The sequence below is a fragment of the Micropterus salmoides genome, unplaced genomic scaffold (genome assembly GCF_014851395.1).
Source record: "Micropterus salmoides isolate LMB-PRFRI ecotype aquatic unplaced genomic scaffold, ASM1485139v1 Ms_hic_scaffold_19, whole genome shotgun sequence".
Taxonomy (NCBI): Eukaryota; Metazoa; Chordata; class Actinopteri; order Centrarchiformes; family Centrarchidae; genus Micropterus; species Micropterus salmoides.
Window position 1 is genome coordinate 20,557,081 of NW_024041039.1, and position 11,957 is coordinate 20,569,037.

An 11,957-nucleotide genomic window follows, 5' to 3' on the forward strand; every position below is an offset into this window, starting at 1 on the left:
GCTCCTAAATTAAAGTTTCAGCCATGTGCTGGAATGCCAGAGTGTTTAGGAAGTGTTTAGGAAGAAAAATATTACCCTTTTGACTGATGTGGGTCTGATACATACTGAAGATGGCAAAACGCAGAGAAAAAAAATAGAGGTGAAGGGAAGTCTTGTCCCTCACATACTTTACAGCGTTGGGGGCCGAGCAAGCCAGCTAGCACTTTGCGTGCCTGCAGATAATTACCTTGAGCCTCCAGAGCAGGATCCACTGTTTGGGGAGCCTTAACTGGCTGACAAGAAATGAGCTCATGACTACCTAAAGTGATAAGAGGCCTGAGGGCATGTTATGTTGAAACTATTTTCTGAAATTTTTTTTTATTCACTATGCCATTTAATAAGTTAAGTGTATGTTGGCAAACTGCTTAATGTTAAAGAAAGTTTTTGATTTGTTATCTAGTGAGTGTGTCAGTCGTATACGAGCGCGTATCAAGGCTTGTGTTGATGACGTATGACGTTCGAAGCCTCGCAAGCCGATTCAGGAGATGGTTTGCGGGTTTGGCGTGCGATTTGAAAGGAGCAGCAAAATGCAACGGACCCTCCTTAACATTTTGTGGACTTTTGAACATGAACACAATTAGATTTTATCTACAGCTAATTTTAAATGACTAAAAAATTTGATCAACTTATGTCAGAATTGCTTTGATCATATAACTTCAAAAATTGTGATGAAACAGAGGAAAAGAAAGCGTTGACATGTTTTTTTTTTTTTACATTTTGTGGCTTTGTAAGAATTAAACTCTTACCCCATATTACCCTAACAATAATTTTCTAAAGCAGGTAAAATTATCTCCAAAAAGAAACCGCCTGAAGCACTGTGGAAGGGTTATTTTAAATAAAGATGAATAAAATGTTGTCTCTATTATCTAAAGTCACAAACCAAGTTATCATAACCCTCTCCCTTGTTTCCACTTTCCTTCCTACTCTGTCATTGTATCATAAAGACAGACGCCTTATTAAAAAGCTAATCAGTCATGTATTGGCATCACAAACATCATTCATTAATTTATTCAGTTCAAAGCTTCACACACCAAAGCCATGTTGCTGTTATAATCACTCTGCCTGTTTTACATTTATTGTCCACTTTATGGCACAGTAGAGCAAATGAAGCACCGTGAAGCTTCGGCCCATGAGTGAACCAATTGGATGGAAAGCTTCAGTGCTTCATCTCGCCATCACTGTTGTTATCCATTTGTATATTTTTGTCCTCTACCCCTTCCTGATTTTTTTTTTGCATGTTTGTCACACTGAAGTGTTTCAGAACATACTGAAATATTAGTCACAGATAACAGAAGTAAACAAAATGCAGTTTTTAAATGAAGGTTTTTTATTTTTAAAAGGGGAAAAAGGCCAAACCTACATGGCTTTGTGAGAAAAAGTGAGCCCCCTAAACCTAGTAACTGGTTGGGCCACTCTTAACTGCAATCAAGCGTTTGCGATAACTGGCAGTAAGTCTTTTACAGCGCTGTGAAGGAATTTCGGCCCACTTGTCTTTGCAGAATTGTTGCAGTTCAGCCACATTGGAGGGTTTGAGCCTTAACCGCTTTTCATGTCACAAAATCGCAATTGCATTCAGGTCAGGACTTTGATTATGCCACTCCAAAGTCTTCATTTTGTTTTTCATAAGCCATTCAGAGGTGGACCTGCTGGTGTGCTTTGGATCATTGTCCTGCTGCAGAACACAATGTGCGTTTCAGCTTGAGGTCACGAACAGATGGCTGAACGTTCTCCTTCAGGATTTTTTGGTAGACAAAAGACTTCATGGTTCCATTTACCACAGCATGTCTTCCAGGTCCTAAAGCAGCAAAACAGCCCCAGACCATCACACTACCGCCACATATTTTACTGTTGGTGTGATGTTCCTTTTCTGAAATGTTGCATTACTTTTCCACCAAAAGTAATGGGACACCTTCAAAAAAGTTCACTTTTTGTCTCGTCAGTCCACAGAGTATTGTCCCAGTTTTTGTCCAGTCTCTTTCTTATGCTGGAGTCATGAACACTGACCTTAACTGAGGCAAATGAAGCCTGCAGTTTGAATGTTGTGGGAGTTTTTTGTGACCTCTTGGATGAGTGGTCGCTGCGTTCATGGGGTTATTTTGGTCGTCCTGCCACTCCTGGGAGGGTTCACCACTGTTCCGTGTTTTCACCATTTGTGGATAATGGCTCATTGTGGTTCGCTGGAGTTCCAAAGCTTTAGAAATGGCTTTATAACCTTTTCCAGACTGATAAGTCTCAATTACTCTGTTTCTCATTTGTTCCTTAATTTATTTGGATCACAGCATGATGAGGATCTTTTGGTCTACTTCACTTTGTCAGGCAAGTCCTATTTAAGTGATTTCTTGATTGCGAACAGGTGTGGCAGTAATCAGGCGTGGGTGTGGCTAGAGAAACTGAACTCCAAAGATGTGATAAACGGTTCATTTGTGTTTTAATGGGGGGGGGCAATCACTTTTTTACACAGGGCCATGTAGGTTTGGATTTTTTCCCCCCTTATTAAAAAAAAAACTGCATTTTGTGTTTACTTGTGTTATCTTTGTCTAATATCTCAATATGTTCGATGATCTGATATATTCCAGTGTGACAAACACTGGAAAAAAAATATAGAAATCAGGGAGGGGGCAAACACTTTTTCACACCACTGTATTATAGAAGTGTTGTTGGACATATAGATATCTGCCTTATTTGATACTTGCAATTAGTTTGTATTTTTATTTTACTAGCCTTAAATTAAACAGTCCCATCTTTTATTTACTTATTTGTGATCATAGTAGCGTGTCAAAGTTTATTTTGATAAAATGTGGTAGAACAGGACACAAAATGCAGACCTTCAGACCAACGTGTAACTGCTTTTGTGAATGAAATGCAGAAATAGAGTTTAATAAAATGTGTGGTATCATAAATGGACACCAGAGTAGTCTTTCCTTTCATGCATAGCACAGCAGCCTTCTGTGATGTACCTGTGTGTCTCCATACGTTCGAGTTCTCGAGGTAAACCACAGCAGAGTCTTCATCTAGGAACTGAGATTACCATGCAAAATGTGATTACAAATCACAGCACTGTGATAAATGATGGTGAAACACACCATGGAAAATGTGTCAATTTGAAGAGCTTAAGATTTCGCAGCCAAAGATAACCAACACTGCTATTTATTCAATAATTTATTAAATCAAAAATCACTAAAGGCTCCCACACAGAGATTAGGATTTAAAGTTTTACTGGTTTTACTGCTATAAGTATTTTTATCTAAACTATTTCAAAAAGAAAACTCTGAGTGAAAATGTGGCCACCAGAATAGCATTTTAACATGTGTAGATGTGTTTCCTTTAGTGGAGGGAAACTGAGAAAACCTTTTTTAATTCCTCTCACTCTTAAACCATGTGTACCGTAGTGGCTTGGAGAAGCACCAACACATTGACGTGCATCTTCAGATTTTGTGAGACAGCTCAATGACAAAAAATTACAAAAATAAAGGTGAAAGAAATAATGTGTGGATTTTACTGCTGCATGCAACAGAAGTTATCTTCTGTCTATAAGCAAAGGAATAATTATTGGAAAGTTTCCACCATCTAGTCCCTCCGCAGTGTCCTTTTGATGGGAGATCATTAGTCTTTAGCGGAACAAGAATATTATTAATACAAGCTAATGATCATTCCTGGCTACCTGCAGCTGAGGACAGGTCAGGAATGATCACATCACCTTAAACAAAGGGTGCTTATTTATGCCCCCTACATAAGAGCAGTGTCCGGGGCAAGCCTCTTTACAGTGATCCCAGGGGCACATTTTGACAAGATTTAACCTGTGCAGCAGCAACCCAATCTGAAAAGCTGTTTGCAAATAAAAGTAGCATTTACCATGTTGAGGGTTATAAAATTAATTTAGGAAGATTTCTCATGGTTTACATGAATTTTTAATGACAGGTCTTGAAAGGAAAGTCGCTTTTCACATATTTTTATGGTACCTTAAGTGGTAGCAGGCAACAATAGACACATTTTGTTTTCATTGTTCAGTTAATAAATAGTTCTAAATATAATCACATTTGTTACATTCAGTGCTTCACAATACTGATATAGAGGCTCAGCCTGCTGTGTAGAGCTGGTTCCTCGACAGATCCAGGTGATGCTAAATGCACAGACTCACTCAAACTACTTTTTCACTTAAGCCATTGTTGTTGCTTTTCTTTGAGTTCATGTCAAGACTAACTACAGTTATAACTATCTCTTTCATTTTAAAGTGCAAGTTTAAAAATTATAAGTGCATGTTATGAAGCTGCAATGAATCAGTTCGGAAGAAATGGGCTATTTGAAAGATGGCAACAAACCACAATGCACTCATAATATAGGCGTTGTGGGAAAGCACAGCACCCCAAAGAATCATTTAAATTCAATTTGCCAGGTGCTACAGCAGATTTCCTACCAAAGCTTCCCCACAACGCAGTCAGCAAGAGTTTCAAGCCAATTGGCAATCATTTTTCATTAATAAATCACACATCTTGTTGATGGTGTGGTCGTTGCTAGTGAATGACAGGGTGAAGGGATGTGGTCAAGTGTGCTCGAACAAATTAATAACTGCAGTGAAATTTTGGAGCAGGCTAGTGTTCACATTGTGGAAACTTAAAGGAACAAAAAGGTTAACCTTATAACCCTCCCAAATAGCTAAATAAACTGTCATGATGTTGGTCTTTCTCACCTCCCCACCACCCTCAGCAGACCTCCCAATGACCCATCATCATCTGCACTTCCACGTTGCCTTCCTTTTATTCACCACTTTTTCACACTCCTCTGAGACACATCTCCTAGTTCACACCTTTATTGTGATGCAATCTTGGTCCCTCTGGCCCTCTCCCAGGCCCTTCACACCTCAGTGTGGCCTCCACACCCCAAACCTGAAAGGAGATTAGCTGACCATCACCTCTGCTCCTCCCTCAACCTCATTTCACCTCACACTTCACCTTGCTCCACATCTCCCCCTTCTGACTGGCCTGCCTCTGTGTAGAGCCTGAAGGTCCAGGATAAGGTTACTCTACTGGGCCTCGCTGACGAGGAGACGTGTCATTATACATTTGAAGGAGAGAGACACCCCCGCCTGGGCGCAGAAAATCTGTCGTGCGGCTACAGACAGATACTGTATGTATGAAGCCTTTCTCTTCATATCAGCACAAAATGCAAACAGTTTTGGCTGCCACTATACTGTCTACTTTGTTCCATGGCGTGCAGTGACAGTAATTTGTTTATTTAATTTGCATCAGACAAGCCTACAGTAAACAATTCTAATAATCTAATAATTGTATTACTGGTTGCACGGATAAATTCTTGGTGTCTAGGTGTAAAAATGTCCATGCAAATCAGCAGGCATATCGGGTGTGTTTGGAAACTTTGTCTTTGCAACACTGATTTCTAACTGACTACTGTGCCACCATGTTTGTGGGTCTGATAGGCAGCTTCAGGTCAAGTGACTGGCCAGAGCCTCTCCATGGTTTTATACAGTTATTGTGATAAGCTGAAAATCATTCGGCATACTTGCACCCTGATTATTATTCATTTCTATGATTATGGCACTGTGCATCTGGGAGGGACTGAAGCAACCTTGCACAATCTCTTTTTAGTTCAGGAGCACAGTCCTTTAGAAGACAGACTTTCAGACCATCTGGACCAGTGGTCTGGTTCAGCATCAATTTTACAAGAATGGCAGAAACATCATCCTCACTGATAACTACAGATGTCTCTACAGGAAGATAAGCGCATATACAAACAAGACCAAGTCTGTAGCCACGCTAGCCGTACTGTGAGACTGTGCTTTTCAACCTTAACAGATAAAGTGCTGTACACCAAAATAGGGTTCATCCAATGGGAATCAGCCCCCCTACACTCCTACTTTCTTGAAAATTCTATCATTCAAAACTTTGTCAAAATAATCTATCAGAAAGAACCAAGGAAGCTTTTTAGATGGGAGGCCAAATGTCTTTAAAAAAGTAGGCCCCCTGGATAGAATGGTCACAGCACACATGCCCAAAGCATTAAGAATGTTTACAGTTGAAATATTTCGCTTTTATTTAAGTATGTTCAAAATAAACCATATATTGCAATTACCATTTATTTTTTGTCCATCCTGTCATGTGAATACAGAAACATACATTGAGAAAATGCCTGAATACTATAAAAGAACTACATAGGAACTCTTCACTCCAGTCTATCACTATATGCGTCAGTCTGCCAGCTGAGAACGCCATCACGACATGTTGTGAGAAAAGTGGACATGCTTCATTTGCAAGGTAAATTAGACAGGAACTGTATTAATGGTTCATCTTTCACTAACAGTCGCTGTAGAGAGTGACAACGCAGAACACAGAAAATCACCTCAGTCAGTTAATGGAAGCTGTTGTACGGTTAGATGGAACTGAAAAATGTATATATCTATAGGTTTATGGTGAGATAACTTAATCCCATAATGTACTTGACATTGTCCTTACTCCTTAGGATAATGTCACCACTGGATGGAAAGCATCGCTCGATGTTTGCAGTGGAGATGGCAATCCTGTTCTTTGGGATATTCCTCAAGAACAGCATATGTGAGAGCTCAGGTGAGTAAGTTCAACAAAAGTTAACCTGAAACAAATCATTATTTCTCAACACAATTTAGCACCTGTTCTACAGATTGACATGTATATTATATTTGTCATTTGTTATCTTGTTTTTTACAGACACAAATCAGATGTCCAGACAAAAACATTTTCTGTTTGTCAGCTTCAAAACGCCAGACAGTACATTTTATTTTCCATCAGGTAAGCTTTATAACACCATAGAAAGATAAATGAATGAAAATTGAACTGAAACATTTTAAAGAAAATTCTGAGTAAAGAGTGCTTTCACATTGTATTTCAGAGGTTGTCTATCGCGATGACAATGGAATTAAACTCTGTTTCTATGTCCATGGAAACGACAGACATGCAGGTACAATATCCTAATTATTAGCCTGATTTGAACCCAGTGGAAATAACTGTACAAGTGTTTCTCTTGGTCATTTGATGAATGTGAGTGTATTGTGGTTTGTATTTTTAGACTGCTGTAACACTGGAGATTTCAACTGCAGCTTTAACATAAGTGGTAATGACTATAGCCTAGCTCTGACTAATGAGACTCTATCCAAGCAAGATATCGTACTGATGACTTCAGGAGAGCAACGTTTCAATTGCATGCCATCACAGTTCTACAGCAAGACTTCAGGTATTGTTGACAATACCCAACTATGTTTGGGCATAGTAGTTTTCAATCTGCTTAACTCTGTAAATGTTGACTCTGACAGTGGCCTAATTGAAGAGGGTATATGAGTACATATTTGCACACAAAAGCAGTGAGAGATTTACCCCTATTGGTCAACAGTAACACCCAGAGAATGTTTCCTCTTTTAAGCTGTCATCTTATAAAACTTTTATTCTGTTGCAGGTTTCCTTTTGAACATTCACAACTGCTTGGATACAGGTAAAATCATAAATCTACCACAGCTCTTACTTTCAATACCAGCACACATTTAACAGTAAAGGAAACACTCTTAACAAGGCATATGTCTAACAATGTAATGTTTTAATATATTTAAGGTAAGGTAAAGAATATTCGATTGTGCCAAAACAGCATCTGTGTGGCAACATGTGATACAGAGGCGTGCAGAGGTATTATCATTTGTTTGTTAGGTTATATATTTTTAATTATATCTCAGTGATCATTTTATTAACAAACCAAAAGAGTGTGTTAGTGAAAATCAATCATGTTACTGTTTGTGTATGTTTGTCTTTTGAAATGCAGGTTTAGCAGAAACAGACTTGACCGTAGCAGCACATGAAATGAGAACGTCATGTGAGCCACCAGAAAAAGGTTCTACTCTTCAACCTCCTGTGAATAAAACAAATAGCACTATTAGCAGCCTAGAAAACGCAGTGTAAGTATCTAACTCACTGGCAGCAATAATGTTGCTGCCATTTGGTGTGGCATTATTAGGAGTTGTGATGATGATCGTTTGTGCTCCTATTACAGAAATATCATGAAAAACCTCTCCTCCTACCTGGAACAGACGGGCAACTCCACTGCATATATTAAAATAGGCAATATTAAAGGAGTGGTCACTAAACTTCCCCCCAGAAATCAAGAAAACATCAACATTGGCATCACAACAAGTGATGGTGTCAAAGTAAGCAGTTTGCCATGATACGAGAGTAAAAACACGATATCAAGCAGGGTTAAATCACCCTGGTTTTCTGATGATCTTTTTTTTTGTAGATTATAGAGGAAAACAATGATTTGACAACGGGCTACTCTCGATTGGTGCAAATCCCAAAAGAGGTCGTTGTCATGGCAGAAGAAAGAAATGGTTCATTTGTTGGAGTTGTATTTTTTCCAGGAATATATCAGGTAAAAGTAAAGACCTAATTATGCAGTCTTGATGACTTTAATGTCAGCATAATTACTAAATTATGTCTACCTTTCCTGTGCCTATCTTAACTGTATTCCACTCTCAGCAGAATGACTCCAACAGTTATTTTCTCAACAATGAGGCAGTGGGAATTGATATGGGAACAGAAATATCCAACCTCTCACATACCATAGACATTCAGTTCAATAATGTGGACAAGGTAAGAGGTGGAAGATAAAATATATAATAGGTTAATAATTACTGCCTATGACAAAGCAACAATTACGAGTTTTCTTTTTTTAACATACATACAACATAACATTGAGTTTCTTCTTCTTTATTCTAACACAGAAAGGAAATATTGCTTCATGTAGGTCGTGGGATGGCAAAGGTACTGTAAATATAGTCTTTTTAATGAAAAGTCCATTGTGTGACAGCTCACTCAGCCATTAATATGAAAGAGACTTTTTAAGTACAGCAGCTTCTTCTGCCTTTGTAGGAAAAGAAGCGATTTGGATCACAGATGGCTGTAGGACCTATGAGACCAATGGCAGCATCACGTGCCAGTGCTCTCATCTAACATTTTTTGCAATACTGTTGGTGAGATGAACAAGTAATTCCAGTTTGACCGTAGCTACCACAGACATTTCCCACATAACCAACTATGTGTTTTTCTTCAGTCACCCTCACCAGGAAACATCAGCTCTTCAGACTTGAATTCTCTGACCTACATCACATCCATCGGCTGTGGCCTGTCTATGTTTTTCTTAGCAGTGGCTCTCTGTATGCATTGTCTAATCAGGTAAAGAATCACTGGGCAGTTTTTCATTTGAACTTACTATATTAAAGGCTTTTGCTGACACAAACTCACTCACTCCACAGAAAAGGGAAAGCAAGCCAAGCAACTAAGATCCTGATCAACCTCTTTGTTGCCATGTTCACCCTGAACTTGTCCTTCCTGACCAATGAGAGCATTGCCAACCTAGGGAACTTTGGCGCATGTGTGACCATTGCAGCAGTTATGCACTACACTTTGTTGGCCACTTTTACCTGGTTTTTCATGGAGGCTCTACACTTGTGCTTTAATCTGTGGCAGCACCCATCTGAAATCAAACATTACATGATGAAGATTTGCGTTGCAGGATGGGGTAAGAGAACTGAACCTGACACATTTGCACAAAACAAACATGTGGGCTTAAATTGATACTTCACATGCAAAACAAAATGTACGCTCAATTGTCTTTCTCTTCAGTCACACCAGCTGTAGTGGTGATTGCTCTTCTTGCCTCAGGAAAATATGATTACCTGGTCATAAATACCAGTGATGGGAACGCAGCAAAAATGTAAGCAACTCTTACTGACTGCATGTCTCACATTTCTTTATCACATAAAGAGATTCATGTTACAAAGTGGATGATTGTTTTATTTATTATTTATATTATTTTCAGGTGCTGGATCTCTGATGCTGTTGTCCATCAGGTGGTGAATATCGGTTATTATGCTATAGTGTTCATCTTCACCTTTAGCATATTCATCATAACTGTGCGGCAGATTGTTCTTTTCAAACCCACAACAGGGAAAGGCCAGGACATCAGCTCCATCAAGAGAAACTCTTACTCCATTATAGGCCTGTTCTTCCTGCTTGGCATCACCTGGGCCTTTGCTTTCTTCAGCTACGGGCCTTTGCGTGTAGCATCCTACTATATCTTCACCATCCTCAACTCCTTTCAAGGTAGACTCCAGACTCACACACAGCAATATGAACTACACTCAAATGGTCTAATTTAGTCTAATTTAATCTAATTTACATTAAGTAGTAAAGATTTCTTAAAAGATCCAGGCGATTACTACATCTCCTCTGTGTAAAGAACCTTTACCTTCTGGCAGGTTTCTTCCTGTTCATCTACTATTACCATTCCAGCAAGACTGTTGGAGAGGACAGACGCCTCACAGTCAGTGGAAGCAGCACAACTACATCAAAGACAGTTGTAACAAACCCCTATCAATTATCATATCAATAATATCAAGTGTTTGTGCAGCACGTTTCATATGGGGACAGAAAGTGATTTGTGCCTGAAATTATTTTGACACAAGAGGGCAGCATTTCATTTAATTTAGTAAAGTAGATCCTCTGTTGAATGAGGTGCTGATAAATTGGAATTTATAAAAAGTTTCTCATTCCCCCCCAAATGTCTTGTGTTCCTGACTACCCTCTCCTTAAATGGCTAATCTGGATTACCTTCATTGAGAAATTACTCATATGAGTCGAGCACTGACAGAGGAGATGGAGTAATCTCCTGGAAGTTAATTGTGCCGCTGACTGTTTCAACAGGAGCCCTGTCTCACCTAGAGTAAAACTTTCAGAGAAGGTTGTGATTCACACAGAATATATCACAGAGCTCCTAAATCAAAGTTTCAGCCATGTGCTGGAATGCCAGAGTGTTGATGTTTAGCAAGAAAAATATTACCCTTTTGACTGATGTGGGTCTGATACATATTGAAGATGGCAAAACGCAGAGAAAAAAAAGGTGAAGGGAAGTCTTGTCCCTCACATACTTTACAGCGTTGGGGGCCGAGCAAGCCAGCTAGCACTTTGCGTGCCTGCAGATAATTATCTTGAGCCTCCAGAGCAGGATCCACTGTGTGGGGAGCCTTAACTGGCTGACAAGAAATGAGCTCATGACTACCAGTGATAAGAGGCCTGAGGGCATGTTATGTTGAAACTATTTTCTGAAATGCTTTTTTATTCACTAATAATTATGCTATGCTATTATGCTAATTATATTAATAAGTTAAGTGTGTCTTGGCAAACTGCTTAATCTTAAAGATATTTCTTGAATTGTCATCCATTAATTTGTTTATTTTTTCTCTATACCTGATATGATTAAGATCTATGTATGTATTCAATACTATTTTAAGTAAAACAAGACAAATATAACAGATAGATAGATAGAATATATAGTTATATAATTTTTGGACATGTACATTAGTTTATATGTATATTTACTAGCCTTAAATTCTCATCTTTTATTTACTTATTTGTCATCACAGTAGCATGTCAAAGTTTATTTTGATGAAATGTGGTAGAATAGGACACAAAATGCAGACCTTCAGACAAATGTATAACTGCTTTTGTGAATGAAATGCAGAAATAGAGTCAAATAAAATGTGTGGTATCTTAAATGGACCCCAATGTAGTCTTTCTTTAAGCAGCACTCTGGGCGTGTCGGGGTTAAGGAGTGACATTCAGAGAGCAAAAGGCCTGTTTATTTATCTATGATTGATTAATCTTCTAAATGGCCGCAGCGTGCCAGCCAAAAAGTAGGGTAATTACTAACATACACATCTGATTTGTGTTGCCTCAAAAAAAGGCCTCTCATGCAGAGCACAGCAGCCTTCTGTGATGTACCTGTGTGTGTCCATACGTTCGCATTCTCAAGGTAAACCACAGAAGATCCTTCATCTAGGAACTGAGATTACCATACAAACTGTGATTACAAATCACAGCCCTGTGGTA

At 38.8% G+C, this 11,957-nt stretch overlaps 1 protein-coding gene across 2 annotated transcripts; it reads left to right on the plus strand.

The window, feature by feature from the left end:
• Positions 1-6,382: 6,382 nt before the first annotated feature.
• Positions 6,383-11,623, plus strand: LOC119911000 (adhesion G-protein coupled receptor G2-like). 2 transcript variants are annotated; one of them, XM_038729881.1, is made up of 17 exons: positions 6,383-6,617; positions 6,738-6,818; positions 6,919-6,987; positions 7,096-7,260; positions 7,480-7,515; positions 7,632-7,703; positions 7,837-7,969; positions 8,065-8,218; positions 8,308-8,439; positions 8,547-8,660; positions 8,792-8,831; positions 8,940-9,040; positions 9,121-9,242; positions 9,323-9,588; positions 9,693-9,783; positions 9,889-10,172; positions 10,328-11,623. In XM_038729881.1, exons 1-17 carry the CDS (start codon positions 6,485-6,487, stop codon positions 10,459-10,461), a joined length of 2,127 nt encoding a protein of 708 aa, XP_038585809.1. In that variant the 5' UTR covers positions 6,383-6,484; the 3' UTR covers positions 10,462-11,623. The 2 variants fall into 2 exon arrangements, with proteins under 2 accessions (XP_038585809.1, XP_038585810.1); XM_038729882.1 differs by having other exon boundaries at positions 8,550-8,660.
• Positions 11,624-11,957: the final 334 nt, after the last annotated feature.

Excerpts from the sequence above, each read along its gene's own strand:
- LOC119911000 (XM_038729881.1), top strand. The coding sequence starts at position 6,485 with ATGTACTTGACATTGTCCTTACTCCTTAGGATAATGTCACCACTGGAT. Across the intron at positions 8,219-8,307 it reads CAACAAGTGATGGTGTCAAA|ATTATAGAGGAAAACAATGA; the intron begins GTAAGCAGTTTG and ends TTTTTTTTGTAG. Across the intron at positions 8,440-8,546 it reads TTTTTCCAGGAATATATCAG|CAGAATGACTCCAACAGTTA; the intron begins GTAAAAGTAAAG and ends TTCCACTCTCAG.